General features: G+C 53.3%; 1 protein-coding gene across 3 annotated transcripts; it reads left to right on the plus strand.

Annotated features, from left to right (window-relative positions):
* Positions 1-1,551: 1,551 nt before the first annotated feature.
* akap12b (A kinase (PRKA) anchor protein 12b) lies at positions 1,552-23,185 on the plus strand. Of its 3 annotated transcripts, none has more exons than XM_029141297.3 (4): positions 1,552-1,916; positions 8,822-8,891; positions 16,532-20,569; positions 21,169-23,185. In XM_029141297.3, exons 1-3 carry the CDS (start codon positions 1,776-1,778, stop codon positions 20,563-20,565), a joined length of 4,245 nt encoding a protein of 1,414 aa, XP_028997130.1. In that variant the 5' UTR covers positions 1,552-1,775; the 3' UTR covers positions 20,566-20,569; positions 21,169-23,185. The 3 variants fall into 3 exon arrangements, with proteins under 3 accessions (XP_028997130.1, XP_028997131.1, XP_028997132.1); XM_029141298.3 differs by having other exon boundaries at positions 8,825-8,891; XM_029141299.3 differs by lacking the exons at positions 1,552-1,916; positions 8,822-8,891 and adding an exon at positions 13,627-13,868.
* Positions 23,186-23,362: the final 177 nt, after the last annotated feature.

Genomic DNA, 23,362 nt, shown 5'->3' on the forward strand with positions numbered 1-23,362 from the left:
TGGGGTCTGCGGCGTGTGTGCGCCTGTCGAGCTGGCGTTCCACACCTGCCAAGGCTGTTATTGTGCGTTTGCAGGGGAGGAGCTGGCGCTGTAACTATAGCCGTGGCTGCAGGAATGTCCTCATTTCTGCAGCGGCGCTCGGGGGACATTTGTAGTGTGTATATGTGAGACCCAACCTTCTTGCTTTGAGCCGATGACAGATTTGAAGACCCGGTGTTGATGGGGGGGGGCATCATGTTGCTTTAAATAAGCTGGAGAATCGCCAACGTGGTTTTGTTGGGCTTGAGCTGTAAAATGTTGAGCTTCTGACTCATTTCGCTGCAGTCACCAGTCATTTGAGCTGATATTTTACTACCCCTCATTCCTAATAGAGGGGTTAATTCAGTACCAAGGACAGGTCCCTTTTGAATCTCACTCCACAGCCGCTGGGAGTGATTGCCTTTAAACATAAGCGCTTGCTGTGTTACTTTACACCGGCTGCTCTTTGTCGCTCCTTCCTGTTTCAGGACACAACCCCTCATTTAGTGCTCGTCGCGGCGTACAGTGTTACAGCATGCGTCGGCCTCCTGCTGTGCTCGGTGCCCACGCCAGACACCAGCCCCCGGGGCCACATTCCTCATGCGCGGCTGTCTGAAAAACAATGTCTTTCCCAACATTTCATTGTTTACTCAGTTAATGCATCTAATACTTATTTGGACACATACACATGAAGTCACGCTTCCCCTTTAATGAGAACCTCCTTTGTGCGTCTCACGCCCGCATCCCTCCCTCCCCTCCTCCTCCAGATGACGTCAGCACCGACGGACCTGCTGTGCTGAAGGTCACCCACTAATTCATCTGCTTGAGCCTGTTCTGTGCATCTGCGTCCTCACGGACACTTGATAGTTCTGTTGATGCTCCGTAGACCCGTGAAGGCCAGGTGGCGGCACCGCAACCTGACACTGGAGCGACCATTCATCATCATCATCATCATCATCATAAGTGTGCGTGTCCGGACAGTTCTCCGTACTGGCCTCATACCCTGTGCGTCAGATCATCACATGTGCGCTCCTTGTCCTGATGACATTAGCATTTAATCCAATTCGGCTTTCATGCGCCAACGATTAGGACTTAAACCGTGGCCTCGGCTTTTGTCTGCTGAGCCCAGTGTTTCTGCTGTTTGTCTTGTTGCTGTGCGTTTGCGTTGGGTGTCCGGTGATCACGGCCCCTGAGCAAACCTCTGATTTGTGCTTTTTGAAATTTTAAGGAAAAACGGCACAACCTGCAATTAAACCTGAAAGTCCAGCTCAAGGCAGAGGCAGAGCTGTAAGATTCCATGAGAACTAAAATTATGAATGTCCCTTTTCGTATGCTCACATGAAGCTTGTGGACACAGAGTATTCATACTTTACAAACTTCAAATCTGAACTTTTATTTTGATAAAAGCCCTCTGACAGCTCTATTTACCCTCTTCCTCGGCGGCAGCTCCGTCTGTGATGCTGCAAGGCGTGCCGCGGCGCACCGGAGCCCCATGTGATACAGTAGGGAGGCGGTGGAGGAGGAGGAGGAGGAGGCGGGGGTGTCCTAAAAGAGTTTGCTGGTCCTCGCGCTCCATCCCTCCAGAACCAGGCCACCCCGGGGCGGAGCCGCGCGCCGCACCTCGTAAATTGGCCGTTTCGGACGCGCGTCTTCCTGTAACCGTCCGGGACGCGTTTGACGCGGAGGCGCGCGTGTAACCCCCCCCCCCCCTCCTCTCCTCACCGATCGCAGCCAAAGAGACGAGAGAAGAGTTCGCCATGGGAGCAGAGAGCTCGGCGCAGCGGGACGGGAAGAGCCGGGAGGATGCCCCAGCCTCCGCCTCCGCATCCGCGTCCGCGTCCGCGTCCGCCGCAGAGCTGACGGCGCTCCGGGAGGAAGGCGGCGTCCTCGACAGCAAGGTACCGGCGCCTCAGCCTCAGCGTTTACGTGACTTGGCATATAGCGCCGTATAACGTCACCGGTGTTAATTCGGGGTCTAGTTTGTTTGGGTCGCCGTCGTCACCCCCCCGCATCACTTCGTGCTGCGCTGCAGCGCGCGCGCTCCATGTGCGCCTGGCTCCGTTTTTGCTGAGTAATGCCTCGACTCGTCCGCAGTCCCGCAGTAATAAAACGCCATCGGTCCTGATTTACCGCCCGCTCCCCGGCACCGCTGTGGAGGACCGGGCGGACGGTGTTCGGTGATGGGGGGGGGGGGGGGGTTCTGCAGCACCGGGTCAAGCAGCAGTCCGTTTATATGACGTGGGGATGAACTGGCATCAAATGAAAGAGTGATGAGCTGAAATAACAACTCATCATGAAAAAAAGCAATAAATTAGAGAAACACCAGACTCGTCCTGCTTGAGTTAATATGACAGGAGTAAGTGATGATGTCGTAATCTATATATTGATTAAGCCAGAGTCTGAAGAGATGAAATAGGCCCAGGATGCACCTAATTCTAGAGGAGGAGAGTTAAAGCACAGACTAGAGGACGCCCCCATAGAGGTGTTTATTGAGGCTCAGCTGTTACTATCTGAGGCATCCTGTCGTTACCTCAGTGTAAATTGCTCATCGTTGTGTGACTGAATATTTGGAAGGCGCCTACTAATGACTGTGTATGTTTCGCCACACGCTCTCATCGCACCTCGTGTGACCTATTGGGTTTTATTGACGTTTTTTTATGGGCTGGAGGTCAATAGGTTCGATTTTGTGGCCCGGAAAGGTCAGAGGTCACCGAGGGTGTCGTTAAGTGCGACGAGGGTTCGATCGGAGCGACGCTCGTTCGGGAACGGACACGTTTCCTCGACGTTTTACGCACTCTTCTCTTCTGCCTGGCAGTTGGTTTTCTTGGGAAAGGGAGATTGTCATCAGTGGCAGGAAATTCACTGGAGTGTGCGATGTGAGGTCATGTGACCTCGGTGTGATCGCAGCTGATACAGACGTGTTGTAGCTCGCGTCCAGGTCGGCCGCGGGGCTTTGTTTACGAACTGCTCCTTTAAAGGAGGCCGAGCCACGTGACGGACAGTCGGTGAATATCCACCGAGGAATTCAAGCAATGCCCCCGTCTCCGCCGCCGGTCCAGGTCCTCGCAGGTGTTATCCAAATAATCACAAGTTCATCACGGAGGCAGGCGTTCGCATAGTTCCCCGAACACGCAGTGGGTTTCTCTTCTCAAGGTTGTTTTTGCCACTTCTACCACAGAAAACATTGTTTTATTGCAACACAGTGTATTGTTTCAATTCAACCCACTTCAATACAAAATAAAACAATGAATCAGGCTTTGTGTCTGACAATCATCAGTCATCTTAGACCTAATTAATAATTTAATTATTCAATTATTAAACTGTGTAAAATGTCGTTTGACAGGTGTGTGTGTGTGTGTGTGTGTGTGTGTGTGTGTGTGTGTGTGTGTGTGTGTGTGTGGGCTTCAGCTCTTGTTTACACTGATCGTAGCTTCCTGTCTTGGAAGGCGTCCAAACATAACAGGACGGTTATGGACGAGTTGGGCAATGTTTGCACGCGGTTTATGCCGGGAGTGGATTTTGTGAGACATTTTTCATTGGAACACGGTGTTTTTAGCGTTTAATCTGTGATGTGGATTAGATCACTTGTCACTGGAGGCACGGTGGAACCGGCTTCCGACCCCCTCGCTCTACTGTTTGTGTTGAGTCCAATCAACAGCTACCGGAATGTTATTTAAAGTTGTGATTAGTTCACGGGGTTCCTGTATAATGAGCTGCAGCGGATCAGACACGGCTGTGGCTCTGATTATCCTGTTTAGCAGAGAGAGAGAGAGAGAGACCACGGGGGGGACCAGAGGGGGCCAAACAGAGGATCCATTGAGGATGGGTTGGGACAGATACAATCCGGGAGCCCATGTGCACCGGCCCAAAACCAAAGGAAGGAACCGACGGAGGAAAACCATGTCAATATAATAATGAGAGATTGCAGTTTGTTGTGATAAATAACACGCTTGGAGTGTTTTATCATTTACTTACGTGGGCTTCATTTAACAGTGTTCCTTCGTCTTCGTGATGATGTCATGGTCCTTGTTTGCTGCAGCCTCCCTTTAACTTAAGCTCGTCATCGCTTTTGGGTCGTCGTGCAAATTCGAACTATAAAAGAAGGATTTGAATTTGATTATGGAATAATATTTTTCATATGAAGAGGAGAAGGTCTGAGTCGACATAATTAGATTGTGATCATGCACGGAATCTGATTAAAGTGTAATTACTTTGTTGGTCTCCCACAGAGATGCTCTGAATAGTTTAGGGCCTGACCCATTCGTGCATGAATCGCCGGATTGTTGGCGGATTCCGCACGCATCAAGTGTAGTTAAGGCCTTAAGGTTTGTGTGTTCAGAATAATAATAATATTGTGCGTGCATGTAGCTTTTTCAACATGTTGCTCCGCCTGATGCTTTGAAGGAGCAGCGGCTCCGTGACAGATCACCAGTCCGGAAGACAAAGACCTGGCTGTAGATAACTGCAGGCTTCTGAACTGGTGCCATGATTCGTCCTCCATCTTGAATGGCTCCATTCGCGGCATCAAAGCGCCCCGTAGCCTTCGTGGAAGTCTCGTTATTCATAGCGCTCGCGTCTCGGCCCGTCTGCGTGAACCGGTTCACCTCCTTCCTTCGTCTCCGTCGCTCCTCGGCGCGCATCAATTTTTCATCGGCTCTGGTTCTGATGCAGCACTCAGTGGAAGACTGCTGAGGCCATGCTGTGTGTGTGTGTGTGTGTGTGTGTGTGTGTGCGTGTGCGTGTGCGCGTGCGTGTGTGTGTGTTCACAAATCACACCCTGTAAATACTGCTGCATTTAGACTAAGTGTCTTATGATGCCTTCAACTGTTTCAAGATAATTGGAAACGCGCAGCACAGTAAATCACGTGGTCACTTCTCGAGTCGCTTCAAACCGAGTGGGACGAAGCCGGAAATATAATGAGATCAGCAGATTTAATTCATTATCTGAGTTCACCAAATTTAAATGTGATCTTAAGGACGCCACAAATGCATTTTTCACCTTGTTTTGGAGCGTTGGGTGATTTATTGGTGCGACAAGCTGCTACTCGTTAACATGCGCTGGTGTGCGATTGCGATTCCCATTTTTTACACTGATGATTGCATTAGCGGCATGAAGCCCCGGCACTGTTCTGCTCCGCGCAGCAGACAAACCAAAGTAATGGGAGATGTCTTGGCAGGCAAAGAGTTCTCTTTTCAAGCGTTTATTCGTTTCACATGTTCTCTTTAAACTGTTTTACAATCGAATGGCAATCAGCAACATGTGAGAAAAACGTAATTAACGAGGCCTGATCAAATTGAGCGTTGCCCGTGGTTACGGACACACACATAACTCACAGCCGTGTCCCACACTTATTTACACTGAGCTGCCAAAAAGCTCAAATGAAATCACCCTGACTTGTAACATTGTGTTGTCGTTTGATGACAAAATCAATAATGTGCATTGAATTTCCTCAAATGAGAGAATAGGGACAGGATTCTCCTGCATCACCTCATCCAGAGCCAGATGTTGTCCTCCGGAAAGGTGGAGACTAAAAAGGATCTAAAAGGAGGATGACCTGCAATGTTCTACTTAGAACCATGATTAAAATACTGACGTGACAGCATGACAGTGTGCTTTAAAGCTGAATAATAAACAGAAGTAGTTCCATTTGTTGCTTGTTTGTCTTTATCTAAACTCAACACATCTTCACTCTCTCCCCTCCTGCTTGTGGTTTGATTCATAGAGAGCCTTTAATTCACTTCTTCCTGGAGGAGAGGAAGGCGGTTTGAGCCCTGGGCAGCGATACGCATAACAAACTCTCAGTAAAAAAGTATGTGACCTGGGGAAATGCTCCTTAAGTGTTTGGATAGCTTTGATTTTAAGTGACTTAACCCTGAAAGTTGGTTTTGTGCCAAAACACAGATCATAAATACAGATATTAGCAATAATATAAGAGTAATTTAAGGCCCAAAGCCATCAAAACAAAGTCTGGTTTAAATGTCTGGCTAATTAAAAACATATTTATAGCGTCTGTATGGGTTCCAGACACCCGTCATCTTCTCTCACATTGGACTCTGAAGGTCCGATGCTTATCGGGGTCAGTGAAGGGGCCGGGTTTGTTATTTCTACCCATTTGGCAGGGCCCTGGGGTCAAACGCCGGCCGGGGGTGTTGTGGGGGGTCCCCTGCACCGCGAGCGCCTGCTGCTGTTGTTGTTTGGCCCCGTTTGTGCTGTCGCAGATGAAGGGATGGGAAACAGACAACGCGTGGGAGGTGCGGAGAGTCGGGGGTCAAAGGTCGTTGATGCACCGATGGAGGTGGAAGGGGACAAAACGGCATCCGGCAGGTGTGTGGCCCTGCTTTGGTTTCCTCCCTCACACATTTCTCCCATTTCCCGATGAAGTTCACATTTCGCGTTTTTTATTTTTACATCCAGCTGGTGCCTGTGTTTATTTCTGTTTACCCTCGACCACCGCAATGAATAAAATCACTCAGTCGTCCGAGTGATACAAGACAGCTGGAACCACAGGGTGAAGAGGAGTAAATAGTTACTTTGCATCGGGTTTTACATCTGTTGCACATCTGGAGATTTCTCCTCAGCCAAAAACCTCTTTGGCTCTTTTTTTTCTGTCGCTGAGGCTGCGATAGTGATTCTGTGGTTTGTGCCCTGTGGAGCACATACGTTGGGTCGAAGCACCTGAGCACAGTTAGTGGGTTGTTAGTGGGCGTGTTTTTCAGGGGTCTCAGGCTTTGATTATACAGGGGTCAGGCCTAATACACGTGAACAGACGGACAGAAGCGTGGGTCAGGTCGGACTTTGATTCATCAGCTTCTCAGAGCGTGATGTCAGAGAATCAGAGCCGCCTGAGGGAGGACCCCTCCCCGTCTCCCAGCGAGTCGTCCTCCTCCCTTCATCTGCGCACAGACTCGGGCCGCGCCTCGGAGGTCAGAGGTCAACTGTCGGCAACGGACCACGACCCCACAGAGAGGCTTTAGGCCCGTTGTCTCCTGTTGGAACTTTGGGAATCATCCCAAAGTTCACGAGCAATGCTTCCTCTCCATTATTACTCTGGTTCTGTAGCTTTAGGTCTTCCATGTCCTTTTCCAGCCCCGTCACCCCTTCCTCCCCCATTAACCCCCTCCTCCCGCAGTCTGCCTTGGCTTCAAGGCGCGTAAATCTCCTCTTTGCAGTGATTTAGGAGGCAGCGGCTCGTCTCTCCTCAAGCCCGGAGCGTAGACGTGCAGCCGAGGAGCAAATGAGGAGCGAGATAAGAGGACGCGCGGGTCGCAGATGAACTGTAGATGAAAGAGAAACGAGGAGGGTCACAGGAGGTCGGCGTCGCCGTCGCTCCGGCGGTGAACCTGAAGCGCTCGGCCGTTTATCCGCCGGCGGCGACCGCCGCGGCCGCGGGCGGCTCCGCCACACGTTTCGCCCTCCAACCGCTGCTTTGCGCTCGTCTCGGAGCAGCTCCGGGTCCGTCCTCGGGTCGCTGCGGCAGACCGCGTCACCCGGGCAGACGCCGAAAAATGCACAACTGGCAGAGAAACGTCGACGGAGTCCGTCTGGGGACGTGAGAGGAATCCAGAGCAGCTCGGACGACGCTGTGCACGTCGCTGTCTGGCTCAGTGTTGAAGAGAAGCCGGAATTCTTCTCATTCCTGTGCCGCCGTCACTCATAATTTCTATAATTTCTATATGGGCAGGAAATGGGATCCTTGAGGGAAAAAGTCCTACATGATCGTTTGAGTCCTTCAACTCAACCCGGAGTGTTTGTTTGATTTGATTTCATCCTGGAACCCCTTCAAAATAAAATACTTTTACTTTGGCCAAGTTTAAATGTCATAATAACATTTTACGCAGCAGGACAGATGCGAGCTGTGGGTTTGAGCAGTGTTACCACAGCTGACACGGTGACACCCGGGGGGTCAGGAGGCGCTCATAGGAGCCGTGTCAGGTGGCGGGGGGCTCTGTGGAATTCTGGTGAGGGGGTCGAGGAATGCCGGGAATGCCGGTCATGTGCTGTGTGTGATCGGGGGTCACTGCTGGTTTGGAGGTCAGCTGGTGGCACATGGACAGAAAATGACATTACTGATGGGTGTTTTATCAAATATCGTAACACGTGAACACATGTGAGATGATCTGTCCAGTCACATCTGGAATGTGCATGTAGGCAGGTGTTGCTGGGCGGATCAGGCCTCACCGTCGGACCGTGACCGACCGAAGGCCTCACAACGAGCGAGCCCTTGGCCAAAATGAACAGGAATCAAAGGCGGGGTTGTTGCTTAAGTAAATGCGTTTGGAGATGTCTGATGATATCTACAACGACCTAAAAACCGAAACCGGTGCAAAATATGCCGGCTCAGCGGTTTTAGGTTCAGTCCGTTCGGTCAGGAATTGAAACACGCACACACACACACACACACACACACACACACACACTCGCTCTCCTCCAACCCGCTCCCACTCTCCTCTTCACATTTGCAGGTCCCTCCTGTCCCGAGCGGCGCCTTCTCCTCCGTGGTGTTGGCTTTCAGGGGTTTTTCTCTCCTGCCCCAGCGTTGGCGGGTCGGGAATAAAGCCCGGCTGCTCCATTAGCGAGATTAGCGGCTCTGTGGGGAGAATCTGGTTCCCTCTCGCCCGCTCGGGCCGCACAAAGGCTCCGGGCCGGCGGCCATTGTGCGCCTGTCAGTCGGATCCGCTGATAAGATGCCGCGAGCCCGGCTGCGTTAACTCGTGAAGGCGATCTCCCAGAACTTGAACTGTCAGAACGAAGCCTAGAACGCACATCTGCCTCCCAATAAGTCTGATCTCTGTGCCTTTTCAGCAGAAAAACGGGCAGATCTCCAGCATGACCAGCCTGAACGGACCCTCGGAGGACGACGCTCTGGCAGAAGGTGTGTGGCTGCTGCTTATTTACAGTGGGCGCTCCCCCTGTGGTCTGTGATGTTTGTGTGTGTTTATGTCTGCGCTTTTCTGTTTGCGGGTGACTTTACACTCAGGATTTAGTGCAATACACTTCACTTCGGGCACACGAGTAACATTTAACATCACTACTTGTGTGTGTAGACTAGTTTGGGTGAAAGTGTGTGTTTCTCCATCACTGTCTTTGTTTATTTTCCTCCTCTCTCTCTCTCACTCTTTCTCTTTCTCTCTCTCTCTCGCTCGCTCGCTCCCTCGCTGGGAGGGCTGCAGAGGTGCGTGCCCCCTCCCTAAATATTTAGCAGGCCGTGACCTGGGCCTCGCACAGTGCAGGTTGCGCTGTGACACGGCCTCGGGGGGAGAGAAACCCTACACTGCTTAAAACACCGCGACGTCACATACCGCTCAGTCAAATATCCTATTTAATAAGCTATTTAATGAAGCGGTTCTGTCTGTTTATAGAGTAACCCAATATCCTCCTCGGAGCACAGAAGCAGAGCTGATAGAGCAGGTAGACCCGCACACATGCTTCATGGACAGGGATGTCTTTTAGATCCTGTTTACTTACACAAATCACATCCAAATCTGATTCAAGTCTGCCTTTTACAACTCACAACGGCTTCGCAGCTCGCTGGAAGCTCTCGCTCGGGCCGTGGGATGAGCAGCTGCCAGCTGTTGCCCTCGTTGGCCCGGTTCGCTCTGCACCAGAACCAGAGCGCGGAGATAACGACGCGAGGCAGCTGAGGCGGCGCGAGGGAGTGGAAGAGGAGCGCGGTGCCCGACGGGGGAGAGGGGAGATAATGGGAGGCATGAAGGCCTCTGATAAAAACACCGGTGCATTGTGGGAGGCAGGAAGCGCTCAGGAATCCCTCAGATAGCGAGGAACAACAAAAGGCAGGCCTTGGATCAAAAGGCCGACGCGTGCGTGAGCGAACGCACAACCAGGACCTGTTTACAGCCGTGACCGGAGTCTCACCTTCTTCGGCTGAAGCCCGGGCTACTACACAGAGAGGAACAGAATAAATAAAACATGGAAGGTTGGAAAGGACCTCAGAAATGTTTATCCGGTGAAGAGGGAGGGAAGCAAAGAGCCAGAGTCAGGAGGCGTGTAAATAGATAAGGAAACGGCGAGAGGGCGTCATGTGTGAGCGATGCACCGCTTCTTCTGCTTTCTTGGTGCGTCGTGAGTTTTATTCTTTTACACTGTGAGGCCTGTGTGCGTCGGTCCACTCAGGGCGGGGGTTGGGGGGTGGGGGTTATGGCATGACATCATGGCTGATGTAAAGCTCTGGCCAGGGACCTGTCAGTTCCTCCCAGTTGGCTCTCAGGCTGGAAACAGATGAAGACCTGCGAGGCCTGGAGCTGATTGTGTGTGTGTGTGTGTGTGTGTGTGTGTGTGTGTGTGTGTGTGTGTGTGTGTGTGTGTGTGTGTGTGTGTGTGTGTGTGTGTGTGTGTGTGCGCGTGTGTGCTCAGTGCAGCTTGCGTGTATTCGTAGAAGCTGTGTTTACTGTGCCAGGTGGGTGCCACGTCCACTTTGAGGTCATCGGAAGCACAAATGTGCGACACTTAAGATCGAGGGAGTCTGAATCCGTGTAGTTGAAATCCGCTCGTGCCAAAACGCTCATCACTCCCGCGGACGGGACCTCCTCGTCTCAGGCTCTGCGTGAGCTCAGCGTGCCGTTGCTCAGTCATCGTAACACAATCCAGGCGTCGTGATTGTTTCTGCTGGAGCTGGACCCATGTTCCCTTTTCATTCCAACTCACAGTGCTCAGTGTCAGCGCTTCCTATGAAATGCTTTACTGTTATACTCATATTTGTACACGGGAAAAATCTACTCTGGTGGTTTTATTTATTGTATGTGTGCAGATATTAATCCATCAGCTGCAGGACGGCACAGTGATTTCACCCTCCTCAGACAAAGCAAGTGATCCCACAGGACGACGCTGGAGAGGCTGAGCTTCAGATGCTAGAGTTTAAAAGCCCTTCAGTCCCTCAAGATCCATCGCCGTCCACTCAGCGGCTCAATTAAGCTCATCTGAGCAGCATATTTTATTAAGTCATTTGCTGTGGAGCCGGTGAGCTGAGGATACGCTTCAGGGCAGCGGAGGATACGAACCCTCTGTGAGAACCTGGACCCGTCTCGGCCTCTGAACCGATTAGACCGGTCCCCGTTTTTTTTTTTCTTTTCCTGCTCGGCTTCAACGGCGCCAAGCAAATAAATTACAAACGCTCCACCGTTTCACGACTGGATGCGGGACGTGTCAATCGGGTCGAGCTCGGGTCCTGCAGAACCTCCCAGAACCTGCTGATCCTCCCGACGGTCTCACCTGAAACCTCAGGCGTCAAACGTGGCCGCGGGCCTTTTTACAGCCCAGCGAGGGGCTTTCCTCGTCCCCACTAACAAGACAAGATGATGCCCCACAGCAACTGGAATGCAGAAATGCCAGGAATGCAGCGAGGAAGACAAGCGAAACAGATGGCGGCGTCTGCTGTGCGAGAAAACGCAGCTCGGCGGCCAAAGTTAAAGCCTTTAATGCGTCACAGCCACCTGCAGGATGACATTGACTCCGTGAACCGCGCCGGCCTCCGTCAACGCCGAGCGCCGCAAACATGGCCGCCCATTGTCCGGCGGCGAAAAACAAACCCGGGGCTGTCACGGAGTGCGAAAAAGCCCGGCGGACGTCACGGCCGCGTGACGCAGGCGGGAAAAGGCCGGAGAGGGAAGAGGAAGCAGCGAAGCAGAGAAAACCAGCGCTTCCTGTCCGACATTCTTATCCGTCCCCGCGGCCCGCACACAAACAGGGGGAGGGGGGCCTCGGGAGGATTGCAGATTGGGAGGGGGGCCGTGGGGGAAACGCGGAGCGGGGGATTAAAAATGGAGGAGAGACCTCCACGTCCGCCCGTTTCCCTCTTCCCTCCGCTCGCTCCAACGCCGTCTCGTCCGTTTCTGGGAGGAGCGGGAGGCGCTGTCTCGCTCCCTGCTGCCCGATGATGTCACGCGCTCCTCCGCAGGCAACAAAAGGCCCCGGCCCCCGGCCCCCCGCTCCGGACCCTCCTCACACATTCCTCGGCTCAGGCGCGTTCTCTGATCGGCCAGATATGCGAGGCGTCGCCCGCTCGGTCTCAGCGTTGGCCCGAATTAACAAACGCACACACATTTGACAGGCAAAGTTCAATTTACTTACACAGAAGGTGTTGGAAAAGCTTTAAATTAAGTTTGCGTTCGTTAACCAAAGCAGTTCCTTCTCCTTTAATATGAATAATTGTGTCTTTGAACTGATTTATGTTGTGTTAAAATGCTTTGATGCAGATTAATGTGAACTAAATGAGCGGGAGCAGAGCGTGAACTCTGCGACTGGGCGGCTTTAGAGGTCAAGGGTCAATCAAATTAGCTCTGAGGCAAAATATAGGAAACGAGGGAAGAGAAGCTATTTGTGGTCTTACGTAATAACAGGCAGCTGAGTGCGTGTCTGTGTGAGCATCTCGGCGCACGGACGTCCAGGAATGTGTCCGATGGGAACGAGTCACGTTCCCCGAAGCTGTGAGCGACCGTGGAAGACGGACGGGTCTGAGTCAAAGCCTGTGATCTGATAAACTGCTCACACTGTGACTCACCGTCCACTGTCACAGCCCAGGACAGACGCTGGCATACCGACTCTGTGACTGGAGAACTGGATGAGAGCTACCACCAAAAGGAACAATGTCTCCTTCAGTCGGTTCCAAAAACCCAAACCTCGCTAATATTGTAAAGATTAATTGTATTTTCATTTTGACCTAGTTCCTGAATATATTTGATTCGATTTGTGACTGTCTCCTCTCCTCCTGCGCTCGCCAGCTTTGATGGGGACCGTGACGTCTTCTATTCGTGGGCAAAGACCTCGTATTCAGCCGCTGCTGAACGAAGTGCCCGCGCTTTGATTTCATCCCAGCAGTTGGCTGATTTCAGACGGCCGAGAATCTGTCGCCGGCTGATTTTTGTCGGTTGGAACCGTGCGCCGGAACAAAGGCGCTGCCTCCAGACGGCGCTCGCTGACTTGCTGCCGTTCGCGCCGCTCAGGATGGAAATCACACATTCCTGCGGGACAATGCCCGAGTGTGACAGACCTGATTGTTTACCTGGGGATTTAGCAGCATTCCCTCAGTCTCCCCCCTGGAGGAAGGGCTGAATTGAATATGTCTGTTTTGGTGTAATTGAGAGGGTGCTATTAACATCACTGTGGGAAGGTGGCAGCTCGGGGGCCCCCCATCGAATAGACATCTCCCAAAATGTAGCTGTGTGGACATAGCTTTTACTGAGTGGTGACGTAACCTGGAGGAATCCACAGGAAGTCCGGGAAACTCCTAGAAAAGGGAAGTGGACGGGGACAGAAGGTGCAGTGGAGGCTGTTTCCGGGTCGCTTTTAAAAATAAAGTCTGTCGTGGACGCTTGTGTGCATTAAGGCCAGAGGAGGAGGAGGAGACCCCCACCCCGTCCTCCACAGAACAATGTGTAGGAAGAAGGGAGCGATGATGGATGGGGGGGGTCGGAGCGTGTACAATGGAAGGCAGCGAATGCTTCCTCGAAAGATCACATGATGACCTCCTTCATCCTGGGTGGATGCTGGGGTCCGAAAGAGGGCGAGTGGATGAGGGGGGGAGGAAGGGGGCGGCTCATTCAGAACAGCTGAAGAGCAGCGAGGGAGGTGGGAGGGGAACGGGGGTGGTCCCACATGACATGCGTGTCAGCCTGTTGAAATGAGCGCGGAGCCCTGGTTTCTGGCTCAGAGCGAGCGAGGAGCGCCGGCAGGAAGCACCGTCAGCAGCAGACACAGCGTTTACTGAGCGAGCGAAGCCACACAGCGGCTCCCATCAGCAGCATTCCCGCTCCTTCTTGTGCTTCTGCAGCTCTTCTTTTGGAGGAAGGACTCGCTTTTGGACCGTCCCCAATGCTTGGAACAATCACTTTAACAGGTGAGAGCAGCAGCCCGTTGATTCCCTCTGTTTTTGCTGAATGGTGGGTTTCTTTGGGTGTCGTCCTCCCGCGAGCGAGCGGCGCCGGAGGCGTTGTTGTCCTGAGGGTGTGGTTTGTTAACACTGGGCCTAGAAATGTCCCAGCGCGGAATGAATGATTACAGATGGAGCTGCGGAGGCTCCGTGTGTGAGGAGGAGGGTTCCTTTTAAATCCCCTGTGAGGTTTCTGGGCTCCCGTCATGAAGTTTTCATGCGTAGCTATAACTTCACACCCCCAGACTTGTTGCTGGGAGAGGTTGGCAGCTGCCTCATAGAAACACATGAAGGTGCATTCACTGAAAAAGTCCATTTTTAGCCCCTGCCACAGCGCCGTCATGTGAAGTATTTCATTAGATTAGAGTGGGATCCAAATTCCCAATGGGGTGATTGAGCTTCGCCGCAGGGTCTGGGGGGTGCGGGGGGGTGGGGCGTGTGGAATTAATGACATGCCAGCAGATCGCTCCTCCGGACTGGGCCGATGGCCGGGATGCGGCTTTCTGTGTAGCATCACATGCTAACGAGGTAACAATGATCAGTGTGATAATGATAATGTGGTCGGAGCCGCTTGGACCACACCTTTGATACCGGGTGGGGTGTGTGTGTGTGTGTGTGTGTGTGTGTGTGGGGGGGGGGGGGTCTCTCTCTGCCCTCGTTTCAACCGACTCCTTTTGTTTCAACTCTTTGCTCCAGACTCCAGTGATTCTAATCAGCATTTGCATATATTTGGCCAAGTTTGTAAACAGCGACTGGGAAGAATAGCTGCCATTCAGCGCCCCCCCCCCCCCCCCCCCCCCCCCCCCCCCCCCCCATCAGCGACACTCAAAGGCCACAACAGAAACTTTATCTGATCTCGCTGGAGACCGGGGGAAGATTTACAACAATTGTTTTTTTTAGGCTGCGAGGACATTTAATATGGGAGCGTCGCGTTACCACATGCTTTCACACTCGCACATAAACAAAGCCCGTCTCCAGCCGAGAGAAGCATTTCAGCTATGAATGTGTGTGTCTGAGACACGCAACACCCTCCAAAGTGAGTGAGGGCATCAGCCCCCGGGGCCGGACCCCCCCCCCCCCCCATTCAAACCCTTCATCCCCTGCCCCCCTCCATCACTCACTGCTACCTCACCCCTCTCCCTCACATTCTGTGGAGTACAGTGGCTATTCAGGGCACCCCCCCCCCCCCCCCTCCTCCTCCTCCTCCCTCTCCCCCCAAATCAAATCAGTCTAGGGATCTTAACAGTTGTGTGTGTGTAAATAAAAAAAGTGGGGCCGGCAAACAAAGATCAAAGAGATGTGAGAGATGCCTGTAGTCTGTTAAATCAACATGGGTCCTGTTTTATTATCCGTGTAGAGACTCGTAGCCTTATGTGGCTTTGCAGCAGTCTGACCTTTGCTGCGCACACACAGATGTCTTCGCCCATAAACTCCTGCACCCGAGCTTCGTTTCAAACAGCCCATTACTGCTGTAATCATCCCCACTAGTTGACTTGTAGCGTTTGGGCTGAGGTGAATTGACGCCGGCCCCCAATTAGGTGAACATCGCTTGATGTTCGTGCCCGTAGACCCACTTTTCTCCCACTTGCCGGCCTATTTTGAGCCGGCTGTGCCCTGCCTGTATTTATGTTTACCCGGCTTTGGTAAAAGTCGGCCAACTCGGAATTTACTCCAAACTTCCCCCGAGCTGCAGCGGCTCTAGATAATAGGAGCGCTGACCACCCCCATCTTTTTCTTTCAGAGGCCAGAGAGGGTTCGAAAGCTATTGTGTTTGCATGAGTGTGTGCCTTGGGAATGGGGTGGGTCCCCGACCATCCTGCTGTGGTGGAATTTGGGTCAAGGGGATTGGGACTTTAAGGAGGGTTCGTGGAGGCCCGTATTGTTTGGTTTGAATCCTACATAGGCACCGTCGAGATGCAGACAAGTAAACATTCCTGAAACCGCCCCGACAATTCACATCACAGACGGCGAGGACGCCCCGGACTCGTTTTTCCACCATACGCCGCTCACAGGACGGACTTCGCGCACAGTAACATCCTGCCCTGAGGTTCTGATCTCACTGCGACCTATTAGAAAGTCTGTCTGTTTTGAAACTAAATATTGCAGGAATGCAGTGGTAGCGGATGACACTTCACGCCTATAATTTGGGAAAAGGATGTGGACGGACCGGAGCGCAGTTTAACATTTTTGTGTGTGAGACAGGAGCGTGAGCGCTTCTCACAGATAAACAAAAGGAGCTTAGAATAAAAGCGTGTTCTCAAGGATTTCTCTTCTCTTGCTTCTCCCTTTGTCCGTGCCTAAACCTTTGTGCTCCGCGTGTTTACATAGCACGGGCTTAGCTGCGATGTGATTGCAATCAAGCAGTCAGGAGCTCATGGAGAACATCTCTAATTATGTGCAGGTGGTAAAAGGATTTTATGCTGTCTGGCCCTTAATTCTATTTAGGCGTCATTTTATGAATTGGTTAAATGTAATGTTTGAAACAAGACGTTACTGTAGAAATTGCAGAATCAGTCACGAGAGCATTATTAGTGATCTCCTTCTTGCAGAAAGTGAGCTGCAGAAGGAGGCAGTCGGTTGTGAAATCTGACCTAAGTCTCACTGAGCGTCTCTCTCTTCCTTCTCTGCAGTTGGCCAGCCTGACGGTGTGTCGGTGGCGCAGAAGGAGGAGGCCCCCGAGGCTGCAGACTCCATCCAGGGTGAAGTGGCTCCGCAGCTGAATGGAGAGAAAGCGGAGAAAGAGGCTCCGGACGCCAGCGACATCACCGTCGAGGAGAAGGCGGTGGAGCAGAAACCCGACGAGGCCGCAGATGTGGGCTTCAAGAAGATCTTCCGGTTCGTCGGCTTCAAGTTCACGTTGAAGAAGGACAAAAGTGAGGAAAAAGACCCTGTGAAGCTACTGACGGTCAAAGACAAGGAGGAAGAGGAGGTCGGTGGCGCTGAAGAGCCTGCACAGAAGGAGGAGGAGGCTTCCGCCGCTGAGGAGAAGAGCACGCTCAAAGAGGAGGAGGCCGAGGCTGAGGAGTCCACCGCGGAGGCCGAAGTCACCAAAGAAGAGACCAGCGATGCTCCACCTGAAGGAGCAGCTGATGGAGAGGTCGAGGGTGAAGGAGCGGAGAAGGAGGAAGCAAGCGCTCCACCAGCGCAGGAAACCACTGTGTCCACCTTCAGGAAGCTATTCAGCGGTGGACTGTTCTCCAACCTGCGGAAGAAGGCCAGCGTGAAGAAGACAAAAGAAGAAGAGGAGAAGGAGTCTGCTGTAGAGGAGGGGGCAGCGAAGGCGGAGGAACCTGTAGAAAAGGACGAGAAGGTTGAGGTGGAGGGAGAAACCAAAGAGGAGGCACCACAAACTCCCAAGGAAGAAAAGACTGAGACCAAGGAGGAGGTGCCAGTTGTAGCAGAGGAGGAAAAGTCAGGACCCAAGGAGGCACCACCTACTGCAGAGGCACAAGAGCCAGAACCCAAAGAGGAAGCAAAACCAGAACCAGCTTCAGAGCCCGATCTCACGGTTGAACCGCCCGCTGCTGCCGACGACACCAAACCCGAAGAGGAAAAGGCAGAGAAAGAGGAGAGAGCTCCGGCAGAGGTGACCTCCGAGGGAGAGCTGCAGTCATCGCAGGAGAAGACCAAACCCCAGGGGAGTCCCCTGAAGAAGCTGTTCACCGGAGCCGGCCTGAAGAAGCTCTCCACTAAGAAGCAGAAGAACAAGAAGGAGACGGAGAGCAAGCTGACCGAGTCCGGGGAGACGCCGGCCGAGCGCCTTCAATCCTCCACTGACTCAGCAGAGGCCCCGAAAGCTGAGAGCGGCCCCTCCTCCCCAGAGGAGTCAGGAGAGCACGCTGTGGCCGCGGACGGCGTCCAGAACGAGTCCAGCCTGGAGACGGAGGGCGAGGGGGCCTCCGACGGAGAGAAGAAGAAGGAGGGCATCATTGCCTGGTCCTCCTTCAAGAAGCTGGTCACTCCCAAGAAGCGCGTGAAACGCTCCTCCGAGAGCGAGGACGAGGCCACGGGGGACAAGGCGGCGAAGTCGGCCACGCTGTCGTCCTCTGAGAGCGCGGAGGAGGAGACGAAGGAGGAGAAGTCCACCGAGGAGGAGCCCAAGACCGAGGCCACGGAGAAGCTGGTGAGCAGCGCGGAGGAGCCCAAAAAGAAGATGGACACGTCCGTCTCCTGGGAGGCGCTGATGTGCATGGGCGGACCCAAGAAGAGGGCGAGGAGGACGTCGGACTCCGACGACGACGAGACCGAGAAGGAGGCGCCGGTGGCGCCGGCGGCGGAGGCGGAGCAGGAGGCCAAACCTGAGGTTGCCGCTTCCAGGGAGAGCGACGGAGAAGCTGCCACCGCCGAGCCGTCGGGCGCCAGCGAGAGAGAGTCCACCTGGGACACGCTGAAACGCATGGTCATGAAGAACAGGGCCAGGTCCGAAGAAAAGCCCGAGGAGAACTCGGACCACGTCCAGTCCGACGGCGAGGCGCCCAAGGACGAGTCGGCGTTCTCGCTGAGGAAGCTCTTCCCTCGCAAGAAGAAGAAGGCGGACAAGCAGTCCTGCACCGACGGGGGCTCGGGCGAGGACGACTCGGACACGCCGGCCGTGGTGCCGCTCTCCGAGTACGACGAGCAGGAGGAGGCGGAGAAGGAGGCGCCGGCGGAACCGACCGCGGCGCCTGCCGAGGAGAGGACCCCCTCCTGGATCCCGGCCAACGTGGAGGGAGCAGACGACAAGCGCGACCAGCTGAGCGACATCCCCGAGGAGGCGGAGAACGCCGCCACGCCCAAGTCCGTGGACACCGACACCGCGGGGGAGGAGACCCCGGAGCCGGCGTCGCGGTCGCCCGAAGCTCCGGCGCCCACGCGGCGAAGGCTCTCCACGGCGGAGGTCAAGCCCCTCGCTCAGGCCTCAGCCGACCAAACCGCCCCCGTCCCCCGAGAACCCGAGTCGCAAACAGCCGAGGCGCTGGTGGAGCCCCTTCACGGCCAAATCAGCCAAATCCCCCCGGAGACATCCGTCGTCGCCGAAGACGTACCAGTAGAGGCGGCTGCAGAGGAGGCTGAGCACCAGCCACCGGCTGAGAACGCCGAGTCCTCCACCAGCAGCGTCCTGGAGCCTCACGTTGCCGACGAGGCCGTGGCCATCTGCACGGGCCTGGGCACCAAGGAGGTCGCCAAGGTGGCCCTGGAGAAGCCGGCCGTGCCCACGGTGGAGGCCGCGATCGCGGTCCGCGACGCTCTGAGCTGCGAGGTGGCCGCCGAGGAGCGCCCGCAGGACCCCGAGGGCGCCCGCGCTGCGGAAGACGCCGTGCACGAGGCCCAGGTCCACCTGGTGGAGGCCACGCACCTGGAGCCCGTGGTCGAGAACGCCCGGAGCAAAGCGCCGGCGGTTCAGGTGGCGACGCAGGGCCACGAGCCCCACATGGAGGCCTCCGGGGTGGTCACCACCGCCGCCGAGGAGTCCCTGTACGTCCAGCCCCCTGCTGTGAGCGAGAACTCCCCCAAAGGCGTGATATTCGACCCCATCGCGCCCACGTCCGAAGCGCTCGTCTGCACCCAGAGCGCGGAGGTCACCGAGCCCACCGTGGAGACCAAGGAGGTGGAGGTGGAGGTGGAGCAGCGAGCGGCCAGTGGGGAACGCGCGGCCATCAGAGAGGCGGTGCAGGCGGTGAGCGGGCAGGTTTCCTCCACCGCCGTGGAAACCACGCGGGCCGCGGTCCCGCAGGAGACGGAGCCGGAGATCCCGGTCGCCGTGGCGACGGAGGAGGCCTGCGTCATCGCGGAAACAGTGGTCATCGCCGCGTCGCACGAACCGGCGACGGAGAGCGCGCCGGGCGGCGAGCAGGCCGCGCAGGCGGAGGAGGCGGCGCTGACCCAAACGGCAGAGTCGGCGGCCGACGCGGCCGTGGAGCAGGCCCGCGAGAGGGTGGAGGAGCCCGGGGGCGAGATCGAGGCTCAGAGCGCGGTCGTCGCCCAGGCCGTCCTTCAGGTCGCCGTGGAGGAGGTCTCAGCAGATGCCCGCGAAGACAAAGAGCCAGCAGCCACTGCTCCAGCACCGGCCCAGGCAGCGTCAGCCACAGAGGAGGACCTGGAGACAGAAAGCCCTGTCGTCATGGAGACGCCTGTGGTCAGCTTATGCCAAACACCAGCACCAAAGGCGGTTCAGACGCTCCACGTGGCCATGGAGGTCATGGACGCCGTCCCCATAGAGGTCACCGAGAACCTCAGGACCGAGGAGGAGGAGAAACCAGAGGAGCCGAAGGAGCTGAAGCAGGCTGTGGAGGTGGAAGTGAGTGAAGACGCTGTGGTGGTGGAAGAAGTAGGAGAGACGGGAGACGGGGAACAGGAGGAGGAAGAGGAGAAAGAGACGGAAGTGGAAGTTCAGGAGCCAGACGTAAAAGGAGCCGAGGAGGAAGTCAAGGAGGAGAACGCGGAGAAGCAGCTGGAGATCCACATGCCGGTCCAGGTGGTGCTGCAGTCGGCGCAGGTGGCGGAGGCGCCGTCGGTGGAAGAGGAGGCCGTGGTGGAGCTGGACGGCAGCGGGCCCGAGAGGAGGGAGGAGGAGGCGGCGCCGTCGGCCAAGTGCGCGGAGGTGATGGCGCAGGTGATCGAGGTGATCGAGGAGGCCGTGAAGGAGATCGAGCCGGTGTCCACAGAGATCACAGCAGCATCATGAGCAGGTGAGGTTACACACACAGCAAGAGCTTTTATTTTGAAAAAAAAAATGCCTGAATTCCTTCTTAGCGTATCACACAATCTTCTCATAGTGGCTTTTTTTGAAACATCAATGGGCTCCACTTTTATTAGGCAGCACGGGAGGGGAGTTGCCCACTGACCAGATGAAAAAGCTTTTGTTCCAGCTACGAGTAACCAGGGGACCTTTGATATCAAAGCAGGAATGCCGCCATTGACCCCTTCTTTGGAGGCCGGGGTCTTAAAGGGAAGCGGTGTGTGAGGGGCAGATGAACTTGTGCTGAAAGACCGATTATGATTCCTGCGCTCCCTCCTCCTGTTTTTCTCCCATCGCAGGCTCAGCGTGGAGTCAAGAAACCATGTCGGAGCAGGCATTTGTTAGATTCAATTACAAAGCTTCAAAGAGCTCGAGTTGTTTCTGTTGTTTTGGTTACGTTTGTGTGCAGGAGAGTGGCATTCAACCAGAAACGCTGAAATAAGCCACATAAAAACCAGCCTTCTCCATTTTCAGCAACATTCACTGCATAATAAGATAAAAGGTCCCCGTGTTCTTGCTAATATCCGCTTCTGTGCTTCTCAACCGCAGCTGAACGTGCGTGATGCCTGGGAGACGCTCTGTCTGGACCAGGAACCAGGAAGTGCGTGACGATGGAGAGGAAGAGAGAGAGAGAGAGAGAGAGAGAGAGGCTGCTCTGTAGTAAAAGCCCAACCCTCCCAGAGAGGCCGAGCGACTGAGCTCTGCCACTCTCTACACCCCAGTGACGTCCCACTGACACATCCTCACCCTCGCTCACTCACTCACTCGCTCGCTCGCTCGCTCATGCGCTCGCCCACTCTCGCACGCACTCGTGCATGCCCCGCGCCTCAGACGCATCCTATCTAGCTTGTAATCAGTGTGATGTCGTGTTCGGAGTCCCAGCGGGACCCTGCGGGAGTCTGCAGCCTGGCCGAGCGTGTACCTGTGCATACGTGTGCCTGTTGTATGTGTATAGCGATGACCACGAGTGAGGCGGTGACGAGACGGAGGATTATTACCTTGTATATTGTATTTATATCTTGAATATTCTTTCATTCACTCTTTAAGTCTTTATTTTTTCATTTTGTCCTATTTTGTTATTGTATAGACAATGTCGCATACTTTTTAAAGTTCCCCATATGAAAGCTGTGATACATGAGGGGATCTGTGTTACAGACAAACAACTGTAGTGACGCTACAAGCACCTGGGCAACGAACGGCTACCAAAGCAAATGTGAACCTGTTGCATTCACGTGCCTTCTGTATCACAGCTTTAACTCTCGTCTTATTATTAAAGATTATTTCAAGAGTCTGTAGCAATTGAAACGAAACCATGGTACAAGTGTGATTCCACTGACGGTGACACTGAGAACAACAGATCGCGCCCACAAATGCACCGTGTCTGATGTTTGATGTGATGCTCACTCTGCACCAGACTAAATATAATAAGCTCCATGTAGATGAGAAACAATCACTGCCTGGTCTACTGTGAAAACAACATTGTTACTGGTTTAATGTAATAACACAATAAAGTCCTGTTATAACACCCTCACTTGCTTACACAGTAGAAGCTTCTGGTAAAAAGAAAACTGCGTTTTATTTAACATCATCATTGTCATAAAAGTTAAAAACTGACTAAAATAGAGAAAGTAAAAATATTTACTAAAGTGATTGAATCTCTAATAAAAAGATGTTAAAATAGTATAATGTACCGCTGGCGCCCTCTGCTGCCCACAAGCGGTATTACACTCGTGAGTTCAACAGTGGCGTACAGTATGTATAAACTCCTCATTTCATGCCAGACCTGCACTTTGTTCTGCTGTTTACACAACATATAGTCCAGCTCCATTACGCTGGCACCGGAGAGGAGGAAAATGCAACAACAGAAGATCATTTTACTGGTCATTTAAAAGCCAAATTGAGTTAAGGATAAGTCAGAGAGTCATGTTTTTTCCATTTTTCGCAAAACAAGATATCGGTTGCTTCCAATTAAATTGCCAAAGCATCAACTCGAATGAATATGAAGTGGGTGGAGGGTTATAAACATGCCTGGCCTCTAGCTTTACCACCAAAGTGAACATATGGCATCAGTTACACTGCAGTTCCTTATTTTTTTACCAAATTCAGCAAAAATGCACTTATTTGGACATCTGGGTGATTAGTTTGAATGGTCTTTGAATGAATTTCTTTAATTAGATTTAGGGACTAATTAAGCTCGATTGACCAAATGAGTGAAAGGTTAGGTGGCTTGGCCCTGTTAGATCCCCTTCACTCTAAAGTGTGTGACACAATCTGACTCTAGCTTTATGTAAAATAACAGTGGACTAAAGCGTTTAGTTAGGACCCCAGCCCATCTGAACCCTCCCTGCTTTTGTAACACAACTGTGAACCTGTTAACATTTGTACAGATTGTATACCTACTGTATGTACTAAAGACACATGGTTGTAATATGAACTAATAACCTGCAGACGTTTAGATTAATATACAAGTAGCATGGTCATAATTATGTTTTATATTTTCCAAGCTGTTAATAGTAAGGATACAGAAACTTGTCTATATTTCATTCAATAAAGTTAGAGAAACTGGTGCAGACTGTATTATTTCTGACAGAAACCTCGCAGCAGTGTTTTAACATCTGTAGCATTGTTATTGTTTAATGTTTTGGGACACCCTTATTTTTGCTATGACACACATTCCAACAGTTATTATTTTTATATTGGAGACAATTATGAGTTTTTGGCATTGAGGTAGAAAGAAGACCGA

The sequence above is a fragment of the Betta splendens genome, chromosome 24, assembly GCF_900634795.4.
Source record: "Betta splendens chromosome 24, fBetSpl5.4, whole genome shotgun sequence".
Taxonomy (NCBI): Eukaryota; Metazoa; Chordata; class Actinopteri; order Anabantiformes; family Osphronemidae; genus Betta; species Betta splendens.

Coding starts and splice junctions, on each gene's coding strand:
- akap12b (XM_029141297.3), top strand. CDS start 1,776: ATGGGAGCAGAGAGCTCGGCGCAGCGGGACGGGAAGAGCCGGGAGGAT. Junction 1,917..8,821: donor GCGGCGTCCTCGACAGCAAG/GTACCGGCGCCT, acceptor GTGCCTTTTCAG/CAGAAAAACGGGCAGATCTC. Junction 8,892..16,531: donor GGACGACGCTCTGGCAGAAG/GTGTGTGGCTGC, acceptor CCTTCTCTGCAG/TTGGCCAGCCTGACGGTGTG.